We start from the raw sequence: 13,589 nt of genomic DNA on the forward strand, positions 1-13,589 counted from the left end.
ATGTCCGAGGCCGGGCCAGAGGGCGGGGCCGAAGAACTGCGGGATAGGTCTTGGGTAAGGCCCGAAGGTGATCCCTCGACCGGAGCCATAGACTGACGCACTGGGATATCCTCTGTCTGTACGGGTAGGCCTTGCTCGTCACCGGAGCCACTTTCTTCGGCCCCTAAGGCCTCATCGTAGTCTCCTACCTCGGTGTCGGCTTCTTCCCTGTGAAAGAGTTGTTCTTCGATGTCTTCCGATCCGGAATCGTGTTCGGAAGCGGGGCTGGAGGGTAGGTTCTCCACGCCTTCCACATCTTCGTCCTCGGCGCTGAAGATGTTGGTTGGGGCCGGTGCAGCTTGCTGCGCTTCAAGTCTCGCTGCTCGTCGATTCCGGAGAGTCTTTTTGGATCGGAATCCGGCACAGAGAAACAGGACCCGGAAATGGGACAGCACAGCAATGCATAGGCCCCGACATTGGTGGATGTCATGGCGGCATGGAGTCCAAACCGCGCTGGAACACAAGTTCGACGCGGTCACGACTGAGGTCACCCTTATCCGCGCTGACCTCTGCAACATGGGAGATAGAGTGAAAGCAACGGAAGACTGTTACCACAATTCAGGCTTCCACAAAGCTACTCGAAACGTCAGTAAAGTGATTACTAGCCCAACCATCAGACTTGGAGGCAAAGCTGAAGGACTACGAGGGGTGCGAACGCAGAAACATGCACATTTTAGGAGTGCCCATGACAGCGGAGGGGCAAGCCACTGATCTCTTTGTAGAGGACTGAATTCAAAATCACCTGAAGCCCAGGTCCTACTCAATTCTTTTCAGTGGAACGAGCTCAGGGTGCCTGGGGGCCCCCCCAAACCAGGTGCCCCTCTTCGCCCCATCCTGGCGAGGGTTTTCATCTTCCGTGACAGGGACGCCATCCTACAGACAGCAAGGACGGGCCAACCGCTCAAATTTGAAAACTCTACCATTACATTTTTCCCTGACTTTACCTACAAGGTACAACAACAAAGTAGATCCTTTCTGGAAGTAAAACTGGCCCTCCGGATCCAAAACCTGAAGTATGCCATGCTTTTCCCGGCTAAAGTGCGGTTGCAGGCAGAGGGGAAATCATGGTTCTTCGAGACCCAAGAGGAATCCTGGGAGTGGCTGGAAGGTTGGCGCTCCTCTGGTAGTGGGGACGTTCCTCTCCCAACCGACAGCAGTGGCAAGAAATCTGTCTTGAAAGAAAAATCGATCGTGGTGATGGAGATTGATAGCGGAAAGGCTGAGTTCCAAGACTGCCTTGTCTTCCCATGTCTGGCAGAATCTCTCGCCATGCTTTAGTGACTACAAATTCCGTTTGGCCCCACGAGGGCGACTATATTGTGTGATGTGTATAGCTTTTTATCTATCCTGTTGGATACTGTATAAAGTAGGCAAGTTCCTATATTAAGGACAATGCTCCTGGTTTTCGATCGAGATGAGACTGCCACTTGTGACTATCGGGACTTACTGTTCGAAGGACCTCACTGTTATCAGAATGATATGCTTGGGCTCATGTAATAGTTGTCATGGGGGAATGCGCTCACGTTCTTGAGTAGTTAGGCTTATAGCGATCTCCCTTACTCAGTATGTTTGTTTTGGGTACACAGGCACTTTGCAAAATTGGGGGGGGCAGTTCTACATCCACGTTGCATGGAGGCGGGGGGGGGGGTTTCGGGGTGTTTCAATGGGTTTTGTTTGTTACACGCATGTTCAGTGCAGTCAAATGGATGGTGCTTTCTCTAATGCATTCAGGGTCGTCAGCAGTATAATTGTCAGTTTCCTATTGCTTACACATTCAATATCTCAAGTTTTAATATTTATGAGGGGAAAAGTGATGGTCAGACGTTAACTTTTCTTTGCTGCCCCTGTTGAGGAGGGGCCCCTTGCCCCAGTATGAAGGATTGCCGATTATGATGCGAATCCACCGTTGTGCCGCCACAACTTAATCTCTTGGAATGTGAACGGTTTGGGTGATCGTATCAAACGGAGTACAGGACTGCAATTTTTGAAGCGCCACACCCCTGACCTTGTATCACTCCAAGAAACACACATCCAGGGAGTTTCCTATGGCGCTCTTAATAGGTGGGGTTATACGTTTTTGGCTCACGCTGGCTATGCTAGGGGGTCCAGAAGAGTGGGTATCCTGGAACACAATTCCCTCCCTTTTCAAATACAAAAAAGTTACGCGGGATCCACTGGGTAGGTTCAAGACTGCCTCGGGGCAGTGGGAGGGCCGGTCCCTTAATGTGACTTCCTTATACGTGCCCCCTAGACTTCATTCTCCTACACTGCAGGATTTTGGCCCGCATATGCTGAATTTGCCTGAGGGCAGCATTCTGATGGGGGCGACTGCAATACAGCTTTAAACGGTGAGCTTGACGGCATGCCGACTAAACGGGAGGAACCAACAGGTAAGCTACTGGCAGACTTACTGGGGGCGCTAGGCCGGATAGATGTTTGGAGGACCTGTAACCCCACGAACAAGCACTACACTTCACTCTGGGGCACATGGGAGGCTCTCCTGCATAGACTTTTTTGCAAGGCCTCCAAACTTCCCATGTTTGACGAGATCTCCTTCCTACCCAGGAGCATCTCAGATCACTCCCCGATATTGGTGTATTAACAGGGGGGGGGGGGGCACCCCCCATTCGTCACAACATGAAGATCAATCCCTGGTACCTCAGAGTGCCGCACATAAGAGACAAACTAACGGAGGCCACAAAGAATTATTGGACGACAATGACGGACCTGTGGAGTCAGACGTAATACTCTAGGAGGCCTATAAGACAGATCCTGGGGTTGTGGGCTCACGGCGATAGCAGGCCATAAAAGAGAAAAATGTAAGCAGATGGAGGAGGTGGAGAGTGAGATTGCCCAACTTGAAAGGGATCTGGTGACCTCTGGTACATCGGATACCGCGCACAAACTGGCTAATAAACAAAAAGAGTATAGGGATATTGCGGAGGAGTCGGCAAGGGTCCAGTACCGGGCCACGCAACATCGGGTCTATGACACAGGCGACAAAGCCAGTAAACTAATAGCATGGCTTGAGAAGAGAGACGGCCAAAAGGTGGGTTGCTCAAATTATTGACCGTGAGGGTATGACAATACACAACAGAGCTGGGATTGTGGGGGCATTTGCCAACTACTTCGGGCGGGTTTATACCACTATGCATTCATCCACCCAGGTGGAGGCGGCGGAACTGTTATCGACTTAGCCTATCTTAGAAATCACAGGATGTTGCGGATATTGACACCACCTTGACGGGCGAAGGTGTCAAAAGCGATTGCCGCTTTGCAGTCTGGTAAAGCCATGGGCCCTAGTGGTCTTCCACTTTACAAAACTAGCGCTTCCACGATTGCCCCCTTCCACGTGCGAATGTATGGAGAGAGAGCATGACGAAAGGTTTGTTACCTGAGACACCGCGTCTTGTGACTATTGCGGTTATTCATAAGAAGGGTAAACCCCCTGAGCAATGCAGTTCATACAGACCCATTTCCCTCTTGGATCCAGAAGTCAAAATATTAGTTAACTCCTGGCTCGGCGCCTTTCGTCTGATCTTCACAAGCCGATACACCCATACCAATCCGGCTTTATGCCAGGTATAAACACCGTGATGAATCTCCGTCGCGTATACAGGGTTCTGGGGCGGGCCTCCATTATCCAAGAGGACTCCGTAATTATGTCACTTGACGCCAAAATGGCGTTTGATAGGATTGAATGGCCTTTTTTGTTTGCTGCACTCGAAAGATACGGGTTCGGTCCTCTATTTGTCTTGGGTACGTCTTCTTTACTCAAAGCCCCTAGCACGGGTCGCGGGAAACTGTGCCTGGTCAGCAACCTTTCTTTTGGGAAAAGGCCCGAGACAAGGTCGTCCCCTGTCACCATTGCTTTTCACTTTGGCTCTTGAACCACTGGATATTTGGATAAGGGGAGACCCCCTTATTAGGGGCCTCAATTGGTCAGTAGATTGGGGGGACAAGATCTCCATCTACGCCGATATCTTGTTTTATCTAGTTAGGCCCCGCTTCTCTATTCACAGGGTACTACATATGATTACTCTTACAAAGGTACTCCTTTTACACTATCAACTGGGATAAATCTTTGATCTATGTATTGATTGTGGACCCCCCCCCCCCTGCTCCCCAGGGGATGCCAAGCCAAAATAGTTAGGAGGATGGCTTCCAGTATTTAGGTATCTATATCACACACGATTCGTCCGTTTTTTACGATAGGAATCTTGTGCCCCACCTGAGCCGCCTTCGGGCGGATGTCCATCACTGGAAAACACTGCCTCTCACGCTGTTGAGTAAAGCTGCCCTTTATAAAATGATGGCACTCCTGCGCTTTCTATATGTCCTACAGAATACACCACACCATATTCCGCCTCGCTACTTTCAATCTATTGCCGCTGAGGTACGTGCCCTGCTCTGGGACTGTGGGGTTCCCTGTATTGCCCTTACCAAGTTTACAAAAAGCTGGTATGATGGCGGCATTGCCTTGCTCGCCATTGAATCCTATTACTGGGCCTCCCAACTAGTGGTCTTGAACCACTGGACACATCGCCCCATTGCAGACCTCGCCTATAGGATGGACAGACATAATATGCTTGCAGATAACTATCTCAGAGCACTTTATGGTGGTGCGAAATACATGCCCAGATTCACCCCAACTTACACCACGGTTGCTCTATGGAATAAAGCAACTGCTGCTCTTGGCTGGAAGGATAGGATTACGCAGGTTACCCCACTGATAGACTCTTGCCGACTGGGGATGTTGTCCAAGCAACCAGGGTTCGATACGTGGGAATCGATCGGCCTCTCATGGTCGGAGACATGTGGAAGGCGGGCAGGGTGACTCCATTCACCGACTTGCAGAGAGACTACCAACTACAGTGAGGGGAGAACTTAAGTTATCCCCAGGCCCGCAATGCTCTTCACAGAGCAATCCCTAAAGGGACAGACTTGCCGGTCGACGCACCCCTGGAGGATAGGCTGTTGGACGACTATCTCCAGGAGAAGGCTCTCTCATTAACCTACCGTAAAATCCTGAACAATACGCCAGATGCCCAGGAGAGAACTCGCTCCAAATGGGCAGCCGACTTAGGAGACAGACTATGACTTGCAGGAGGTCCTCGCCTAGCCTCGCAAGGTGGCAATCAGTTTCCGCTTCAAACTCATTCAACTTAAAGTACTCCATCGAGTCTACTATACTAGTTAATCACTGGTCAAGATGGGGATACTAGATTCCCCGGCTTGCCCTCGGAGATATGGTCACGTTGGTATCCACATACACCAGTGGTGGGAATGTCCGGTCCTTCAGAGATACTGAGAGAGGGTTATTTCGAATATGTCCCGGATAAGTAAGGTACCTATAGAGTTCTCCCCTCGGCTCAGTATTTTAAATATCTGGGAAGCCACGGACCTGTCGCGATCAGAGAGTTGGTGGGTTTCTTTAGGCTGCATGGTGGTGAAACACAATATAGCAAGAACATGGGAGGGGGGGGGGGGGGGGGAGAATAGGAGTCCTACTACGCCACACTGATTGGGAGTCTGATATGGACTGGTGTATGCAGACAGTGTAATTTATGAAAGTAGGGGCTGCCCGCATAAATGGACGATAATTTGGGGCGCATGGAATGAAAGTAGGGGTTTGCTCTGTACCCCTTTCTCCGATTCCCCCTCAGCACTGATGGCTAACGAAGATATTTGATGTATGAATACAGAGAAAACTATGATTGCATCATGGACCCTGTGAAAAGTTTGTACTGGGACTGTTCGAAATCATCATGACCATCTGTGAAGGTTGAGTACCGCACCGTTTGTTGTTTGTATGTTGTTTCCTTAATAAAAAAGATCCCCCCCCCCAAAAAAAATGTCCTAAATTCATGGTGTAGATGCCGGAAAAATCTGAAGAACCTGTATCCATATTCACAGTAAAATTAACACTGACAAATGCCATTGCTTTTTGCAAAGCAATTAAACTCAAGGGCTGGGCACAATGAAGATGCCAGAGTATAATACTCGCAACAGCGGCAAGCAAATTAATTTGAATGTTAAAAAAAATCCTTACCCAAATGTCAGTAAATTGAATACTGTTAAAATTGGTATGATCAACACTTCATTTGCGATGCTTAGAAATAGCGAAACTACTTTAGTGATGCAGAAGCCAGTTAGTACAAAGTAAACAGAATTAAAGAATTACCTTTTGATAGTGCAATGGATTGTCAATGGCGTAAGACAGTGTTGAAATAAAGTTTGGCTTTGTAATTAATGATGTACACTCCTGAATTAGAAATTGTGTCTGAAATAAAGAAAAAAAGTTTAGTGTTAATGGCATAAAAACAACTATACTTCCTTACACATTTAGACAATATTCAACAGGAGAACCTTAACATACATCATGGCAGAAGCCAAAGAAAACGAGGGGGGGGGGGTCGCACTTTACTTGAAAACAAGCAGACTGGCTAAACAGTATTTCATGTGAGTAGCGTACTATAAGCTACCTAAGTTGGTAATAAACCTTGCCTGTACCAGCTGTGCTAAATGAGGAAAGACAGGCCTGCATAAGCCCTGCATTACATTTCAAACAGCAAACACAGCAGATTGCCACTGTTTCACTTGCCTGTGTTAAGACCATCATAGGCGCAATGTGCTGCTTATTTTGCTTGTAATACTGTGGGAAATTGGGTTAGTCTTGCAGACACTTCTTCAGCAGATGCAAAATGTTTTACGTTGGCTGCAATTTCAACTCTGACAGACTCTTTGATAACTCAATGTGTATGTAGCCTCTGCCCCATTATTAGTGTCTTTTTTATAACCTCCACTCACCAAGTGCCAGCAAACCTGGCCACGGATATTAATGTTACCACCTTTTCTTCCCAGGAGGAAAGTCACACAGTCAAGCCAGCGCCAAAGCCTGCTTCGACCGCACATCAGCCCTGGCATGCAGTACATTAACAAACGAGGTAATTTAGAGGAAAGGGTGTACAGCTAGAGCGGTCGACCTCGAAGCTGGGGAACCGGGTTCGCGACTCAGCAAAGATGCTCAACATCCTGTGATTCAGGGCAAATCTCCCAGTGTCTAACAAAAAATGAATGAGTCCTTGTGTAACCAAACATGCGCTCATGTAAAGCGCTCCGATACCCTTTATCTTCGGGTCTAAATTTACGCAACAAAAAAACTCCCTAAAAAATATATAGAGAGAATTTTAACCCCATCAGTTCTACTGCATCATTGGCATTTGCTGGCAAAGTCACAGAATTAAGTTTTCAGAATGTTCTAGGTTTGAAAATTTCTCTGGAGTGCTTCCAAATAAAACCAAAGAACACCCATTCCAATGCAAAGATAATACAGCTACAGACGTATGAAAGACTAATTCCATCACCATCTCAACGGTGCGAGAAAATTGAATTTAGCAATAAACCAACCCCTTTAAGATGTTCTTTGACGTAAGCGTACTAAAACTCAGACGATTCGCACAGTGCTACAAGTGACAATAAGTGATAGCCACACTTCTACCATGCCACTTAAGGACACCCAATGAAACACGTTATTTGGACCACGAAGTAATAAAAGCAGATTGACCTTTACATTTTTCCTATAGTACAATAGTCAAATCGAAAGTCATCAGCACATTTTCAAATCAACAAAACCTTGAGCCTCAAACCAAAGGCATACACAATAAGATTGACTAGGTTCGGCTTAAAATACCAAAGATTAGAACCAATACATATCAAATAGCAACACATTGATCGACAGACAATAGGCTATGTATCACCACTTTTGAGGGAGAAAATAGGCAACACGACCCACTAGAGGGTTGGCCTCTCTTGAGTCACTGCCACTTCATATACCCAGATTGTAATAAATGGAATACACATCTGCATATAAATATATACACATGCAACTCTTGGTATAGGTATATTGCATGGACAAGATCACCCACAAGGAAATTTGAAGACTACATCAAACCTAGTCTGCGGGAAGCACAACTTCAGCCCAGAGAAAGTAAGTCAAGCTAGTTTAAGAGTAAAAAAGTGGCCATTCCAAAGTGGAGAGTAAAATTCAGAAAATCAAGAGTCTTAGTGTATTAATGGTCTCCTTAACTGCACTATTGTCAATAACTATGAGCTGCAAGAGACACTCCCACAATGCTGGTCCATAATTCTATAGCTTCATTTAAATTAACTTTAAAGGCACCAACGTCAAAAGTAAAGGAACAACTTGGAAAAAATAAACTATGTATCTTGAAATAAAATGTCCAGAAAATGAAACCACTGAACGCCTCTGCAGTGAAATTCAGGTACTCCATTTCGGCAATCTTTAGCGAAAGCACCAATTCGCAACTAGATTACCCTAAAACTTTGCTACTAGACAAACTTCAACTAACCCAAAAAATAACTCCAAAAGTCACCGATGAGAAAGTGGAAGGGGAGGAATTGCATTAATGTAGAAGAACTGTATATAAAGGATTTTTTCACCTTAAGTTAGCACAAGAGAGGTTTGAATTTCTGGCAAATATTTATAGGACAATAAGCGAAAACAGCTGAGAGTTTGAGGACCACTAAAGGACACACCCCAGCAACATCAACTGCATTTTTGGATGCACACATACATGCGAAATATCACTGCTCACTGTAAAGAAGGATTAGTTACTTACCTGTAATCCTAGTTCTCTTCCAGGGGTATCCTCATCAAAGTCATAAGCAATAGAATATGCCCCGCGCATGGGCGGGAATATTCTAGTGCTTGTGACTATTGATGAGGATCCCCTGGAAGAGAACCATCAGAAAGAAATTTTTGTAAAACAAGAATTTACAAATATAAATGGACTAGGGATTTTGGGGAAAACCCAACAAATGTTTGGGAAAGGTTGTAGCAGTAAGTGTATAAGACATCTAGTAATGCCAGAGTAGGACCAAATCATGTAAATAGTCTAACATGAAAACATATAGCCTCTAACACAAGCAGGCAGCACAGATGTCACAAATGCGTGACACGGAGACTTTAATTCTCGGAATTACGTTTGGTGCAGTCATAGGATACTGGAAATCATGATGGGAATGTACATGCTATAAACAGCATCATCAACTGCTAAATGGTTAAATTGATTTTAAATTGTCATTAACTACCTGGTCAAAACATCTGGATAACTACACTCCTGCATACTTAACTGTTGCTTTCAAAGGAATGTTAGAATAGGTCTTGTGCGATGAAAAGCCACCTATAATATTTAACCATGCTACTTTATACAGCAGCACTGCAGACACTCAAAATACATTTTACTTAAAAAAAAAAAAACAATCCAATAATTAGTCGGACGCAACGCAAATAATTCAAAGTTACATCTATTAAAACTCTTCAACCTATAGTCCAAGAAAACAAAAGTGAATTTATCATCTTTTTTTGATAACTGCATCAATGCATTTCCTCGTCAAAAAGAGCGCACACAAAATAAGTTACAAAAAAAAAAAAAGATTCTCACGAAGCCCTATAACCATCATTTTAGCTTACTACTCTAGTTTCATAGTGTATTAATCCATCATCTAGTGATAGGGTATGGAACAACATCTTGGTCAGTTTATGTTCTGGCTGTCCACTGAAAGCATGATAAAAGCACCCCCAAAAAACTAAAACAATGCCAAACACTAAATGTAGCGTTCAGATTATTTTTCTGCAACGTGATCTGGTACCACAAGCTCACCCAAAGAAAAATACAACTGAAAAAGAAAAGGGTAGTAGGACTGCACTTCAAAATAGTGTTCTTTAGCATAGTGGTTGCAATTCTTATATACAATTCACCATGGTGTTTTAAAACTTTAAACAAGTACTGGAAATACCTTTGGACTCTGCAAAGGTCTTTTATCCCCAAGGTTAGAACATCAAAAAAAGGAAAATAGTTTACTGCCAATGGCGAAAAGCGCTGAAAAAATGAAGAAAAACCACTTCGGCAATGCCAACAGACCTGGCTAATGAATGAATACCTTTAGAGTCATTGAAGGATTTACACAATGAGCAATCATACAAGCAGTAATTTTAATTCAGACAGACCAATGGCAGGAGAGAGGTGACCCAAAGGTTATACATGTAATCTTTTTTTTTTGTAATCAAAAGATCCTGGCGGATATCTAAAAAGACATTCTAGCAAAAGTTGTTCTGGGGCAATTCTTTTCCCCCTATGGTTCGAGAGAGGCTGTAACAAATACCAAAAGCCTTCTCTACAAATGATATCTGTGGTACTTCGTGAAACAAAAAACCTAGGTTTAGGCTTTAATACAGAGAAATAATACTCTTACATGTCTACAAACATTAACATACACTTTTCACAATCTACTAGCTAGGTCTACTGCTGTCATCATAACTTCTTGCAATAAACAGATTAGACCCATGGAAACGGAAATGGTTATTCCTAGTGTTCCAATTAGGCCAGTAGCTCCGATCACGGACTGCTCAACATAACCAACTGAGGCTTTTTGTATGGAGCTTAGGCATCCACACAAGGAATACACCGATAAGAATAAATCCAAGGGAGCCTAACAAGAATTGACAACACAATGCAGATGGTCTAACCTTCACCAAAAGCCTCATACTATAGTAATCTGTAAGTAACCTTGCAACAAAATAACTATATTTAGGATTTGAGACAGAGTAATCTACCGTTAAAGGCCTATTGGATTTTGACATGCATTTCAAAATAAATACGCCAGGCCCTACTGTCTTTATCAAAACTTCAGTGTAAAAATGAAGGGCTATAGCCTTTATCACTGGCTTCCAAGCATATCCAACTCAAAACCATATGTAGTGTGTGCAAGCTTTCCAAAAGAAACTTACAGCATAGTCATAAAAGTATAAAGGTACACAAAAAAAAGCAATTAGCAAAACAGAAATTCACAACAATCTAACAAGGATTATTGTAGCACATATCTTCTATACCCACAGGCTTTAGCATAGTTTGATAACAATCCATCCATAAAAGCCTATTGTTTTCATGCCCTCTTTTCACAATAAGTAGGTCCAACCTACTGGCTTGGTCATAGTATTCCTATTAAAACAATAAGCCTTTACCGAGTTAACACTGTATCATAAACAGTTCAATCACCATTCAAGGAGGTGTTAATTGCTCATGTTCAGGTGAAAAGCATGACCCTGTTGCTGTGACCAAAGATACTCCACGAGACACAGCCAAATTGGATGAAGTCCTGGGTAGCCCACACTCCTCACCCGGGCTGGAGCCACCAGGATGTCTTGGACCCGGCCTCTATCTTCTTGAGCAATCTGGACTGAAGTGGAATGGGAGGAAAGCCATATAGGAGTCCCAAACCCCAATGTAAGCAAACAGCATCTCCTACCTAGTGAGTACTGCCTTGGGAACTAGAACACGCAGAATTATTGACAGCGTGTTTTCTGCAGTGGCAAATAGAGCTACGGTTCTCCGCACTGCTGGAAGATCTCCAGAGCCACCTCAGAATGCAAATGCCATTCGTGATCCACTAGATATCACCTGCAGAGTTAATCTGCTCTGACATTTAAAGATCCCATTAAGTGTTGGACAACTCGAGATATGCCCAGCCACTTCCAAAGACAGAGCTTCCAAGCACAGAACCCATGACACTACTCTACCCAGTTTGTTGCAATACCACACAGCAATCGTATGGTCTGTGAGTACTTGTACTAGCTCTACCGTAACCTTTGGAAGTAAAGCTTTTAAAGCTAAATGGATTGCTCAAAGCACCAAAAGCTGTATATGAAATAAGTCCTCTGATCTGCATCTCCCAGATGACATCCCCAACGCAATATTGGCACATCAGTCACAAAGGTCAGTTCTGGGAGGGGCAGGGAGAAAAGCTCTGCCGCTGGTGCAATTGCAGTCAAGCAGTCACCACTGCAGGTCTCTTGCAGTCTCCTCCGACACCCAAATTAAATCTAACAGATTCTTAGAATTGAGCGTACTGAGACTTCAAATGTCACTGCAGAGCTTTTATGTAGCAGGCACAGTCCACAACCTGGATGCAAGAGATCTAGAAGTCTCAGAAGGATAAATTACTTACCTGTAATCCTAGTTCACTTCCAAGGGTATCCTCAATAGTCCTGAGCATATGAATGAACATTCCCGCCCATACGCGGGGACCCTGGAAACAATATATACATATATGTGAGACAAATACACATACATATATAACCACAAATGCAGACGTCCATACAGAAAAGAGCTGAGCAATGCTACAAGAATTTCCTTTGCGCACAAATTAAACAGTGAAGAAAACAAAGAGCATTTGAACTGCTTTAATGTGCAGCTGATAAAAAACAATCCTGCAAAGAGGAACGACAGCATTGCCAGCTCGCAGGCTGCATTGCAGAAAACACTGTGAAAAGCTAACCTCAGAAACACATAGGAATAAACTGGCACCGTGCCTTTAAAGGCAGTCATGACCCCTAGCTTCCCATCATGCCTCAGGGGTGACAGTCAGGTCAGTTCTTTGCGGAGACCCGTAGGCCAGGGCACAAAGAAATTACATTTATCGCAATCATTTGCCCGGGGAGGCAGGTGGGTTGCTTATGACTATTGATGAGGATACCCCTGGAAGAGAACGAATAGTTTCTTACCTGTCGGTGTAGTTTTGCAGCTTGAAGATCTTTCTGGATTCACTATGCTGTGCATTATTCCGCTTTCTTGTGGTTGGGTCCGGATTCGTAGTCTTTCCTTTCTTTTTTTTTTTTTTTGTAGCCCAGGTGGGCGGCGACGACCCACCATTTGGTGCACCTCCCGTGACGTCGACGTGCTTCCTGCGGAAGTCCCACCTTTGGGGCGCCATCTTCGGGTTCTTTTTTCCCTTTCTTTTTTTTTTTTTTTTTTTAAAACCCTAGGCGATTGATTAATCCTTCTTGTCCATTTTTTCGTGTACGTTTTCATTTCTTTTGATCTTTTCCATTTTACCCCCTCTTCCTCCAGCCTCATCTTCCTGGTGGAGGTGGGTGGGTTCGCTAGTGAATCCAGAAAGATCTTCAAGCTGCAAAACTACACCGACGGGTAAGAAACTATTCGTTTTGCAGCGTGAATTTTTCTGGATTCACTATGCTGTGCATAGACTTTGTAGCGGTTTTCTTAATTTTGTGGCGGCTGGGTGGTAGATGAGCGTTGGTCGTTGAAAATGTGTTGAAGCAACTTCTGTCCAACCTGTGCTTCCTTGTTCATCTGAATGTCCACGCAGTAGTGTTTCGTGAACGTGTGCACAGATGCCCAAGTTGCCGCGAGACATATGTCCTGGATGGGCGTGTTCGCCAGGAAGGCCACGGTGGCCCCCTTCTTCCTTGTGGAGTGCGCCTGAGGCCCCTCCGCTAGCTCCTGTAAAGCCTGTTTGTGGGAGAATTGAATAGTGAGGGCAATCCACCTAGCGATGGTGCCCTTAGTCACTGGCCTACCCATGAAGCTAGTAGCAAAGGACACAAACAGCTGCTTCGACTTCCTGAGTTCCTTGGTTCTCTCAATGTAGTGCATCACCGCTCTTCTTGCGTCGAGGGTGTGCAGGGCCTTTTCTGCGTTTGAACTCGGGTTTTGGAAGAAACTTGG

General features: G+C 44.8%; 1 protein-coding gene across 10 annotated transcripts in view; it reads right to left on the reverse strand.

Annotated features, from left to right (window-relative positions):
* The window catches only part of CNOT1 (CCR4-NOT transcription complex subunit 1), a 1,579,387-nt gene that overhangs the window by 1,431,182 nt on the left and 134,616 nt on the right, over positions 1-13,589 (reverse strand). For all 10 annotated transcript variants that reach the window (XM_085638198.1, XM_085638193.1, XM_085638201.1 and 7 more), the window contains exon 4: positions 6,224-6,322. In XM_085638198.1, coding sequence (XP_085494324.1) covers positions 6,224-6,322 — 99 coding nt within the window. The remainder of the gene's footprint in view (positions 1-6,223; positions 6,323-13,589) is intronic.

The sequence above is a fragment of the Triturus cristatus genome, chromosome 12 (assembly GCF_964204655.1).
Source record: "Triturus cristatus chromosome 12, aTriCri1.1, whole genome shotgun sequence".
Taxonomy (NCBI): domain Eukaryota; kingdom Metazoa; phylum Chordata; class Amphibia; order Caudata; family Salamandridae; genus Triturus; species Triturus cristatus.